This window comes from Microtus ochrogaster (assembly GCF_000317375.1).
Source record: "Microtus ochrogaster isolate Prairie Vole_2 chromosome 14 unlocalized genomic scaffold, MicOch1.0 chr14_random_1, whole genome shotgun sequence".
Taxonomy (NCBI): domain Eukaryota; kingdom Metazoa; phylum Chordata; class Mammalia; order Rodentia; family Cricetidae; genus Microtus; species Microtus ochrogaster.
The window spans coordinates 6,136,027-6,137,721 of record NW_004949096.1 but is presented as its reverse complement, the minus strand read 5'-3'; the positions used below and the strand labels follow the sequence as shown (position 1 = coordinate 6,137,721).

The 1,695-nt window shown below is 48.5% G+C and overlaps 1 protein-coding gene across 2 annotated transcripts in view; it reads right to left on the bottom strand.

Annotated features, from left to right (window-relative positions):
* Nucleotides 1–67: 67 nt before the first annotated feature.
* The window catches only part of Tcp11l1 (t-complex 11 like 1), a 42,532-nt gene continuing 40,904 nt past the window's right edge, over nucleotides 68–1,695 (bottom strand). For both annotated transcript variants that reach the window (XM_005364066.2, XM_013352735.2), the window contains one exon: nucleotides 68–1,482. In XM_005364066.2, coding sequence (XP_005364123.1) covers nucleotides 1,280–1,482 — 203 coding nt within the window. In that variant the 3' untranslated portion in view covers nucleotides 68–1,279. The remainder of the gene's footprint in view (nucleotides 1,483–1,695) is intronic.

Here is a 1,695-nt window from a genome sequence, read left to right as displayed (position 1 = left end):
GGAGGCAGAGGCAGGCGGATCTCTGTGAGTTCGAGGCCAGCCTGGTCTACAAGAGCTAGTTCTAGGACAGGCTCCAAAGCTACAGAGAAACTCTGTCTCAAAAAACAAAACAAAACAAAAAGATGGACTCTTCATTACCCAGGCTGCTTAATTCTTGGGCAAAAACAGTCTTCATACCTTTCAAGTAACTGAAGCTACAGGGGCTTATGACTTCTTAGTGCCTAGTGTGTGTGTGTACGTGTGTGTGTACGTGTGTGTGTGTGTGTGTGTCTTTCATTGTTTAGATGCAAGAAATGGATCCCAGGGCCCTGTGCATACTAGACAATCACTAACCACTGTACTACATCCCAACCAACAAAACAAGCTTTTCAAAATCAAGTTCTATCCAATGGGTATGGTGGCAAAGGCCTGTAACCCTGGCATGTGTGAAGTAGAGGCAGGAGGATTCATACAAGTCTGGAGTCAGCTTGTTCTACATAGCAAGTTCTAGGCCAGTGTGAGAGAGAGAGAGATGCTGTTTCAAAAATAATAATAATAAAAAATTAGACAAAATATATTATCAAGTAACTCTGCTGAAGAACAAAAGGGCTCGGAGCACTGGCTAGGCCGGACCTACGAAGCAATAAACGGATGGAGGTGGGGAAGGGGTGGAACAGGACACTGTAAGGCTATAGACAGCCTGGTCATAAAACACCAACAAGGGGCAGGCATTAGTGGTGCACACCTTTAATGCCAGCACTGGGGAGGCAGAGGCAGAGGCAGGCAGATCTCTGTGAGTTTAGGCCAGCCGGGACTACAGAGCTAGTTCCACATGGAGAAACTTTGTCTTGAAAAAAGAAGGGAAAGACCCTAAAACGGTCCCGGGGAAGAGTACCGGGAGGAAAGCTGTGGGGGGCAAGGGAACAAGTCATGGCTTATGTGCCAGCCTGGGGTATCTGAGAAGGAACGACCCACGAGAAAGTCCCAGGCTCCTTAGAGAGCTGGCTCCTCCAAGCCGATGCAGCAGGAGCAGAGACAGTGGCAGTCAACTGTAACAGCTAGATGCTACCTATAAACTCCAGAGAACAAAAGCTTCTTGAGCTTGTAAACTTGCACTAGTAAATACAGAACAGAGCTCAGTGCGCCCTTCCGTGAGTCCTTCAGCGACACACTATGGTCTTGTGTGTTTAACGGACCCAGTGCCTTTACACAGGAGCGTGCCCAGTGCCTTTCTCCACAGCAGGGCACTGCGACAGCGGGCTTCTGAGGACGTGAGGGGGTACTGCGGCAGCCGTGCGCCTCAGGGGCGGAGAAGGAGCTTACTGAGGATTGTGTCATAGTAAGGACAGAACACCATCTTGTTATAGTTGACCAGGCGCACAAATTTCACTGCAATTTCTTCCAGCTCTTTCTGAATGGGACCCAAGCCCCCTGGCACCGTAGGCAGTAGCTTCTGATGACCAGAGGCAAGGTATGTCTCCAAGAAGGTCAAAATCCGGGACTCTGTGGTGGAAAGAAGAGTAGCCAGGGGTGTTAGACAAGTCTGACTAGGTTTTAGTTAACAGACTTCTCACCTCCTAGGGGCGGTCTTTCCAGTCACCCCTAGATCTGATCTGCAGAACTTTGCATTTCAGTGGGAAGAACACATAGGCACACAGGGAGTCTGCAGCATGACAGGCTCTGCTCTTTTTTTAAAAAAAAATATTTATTTATTTA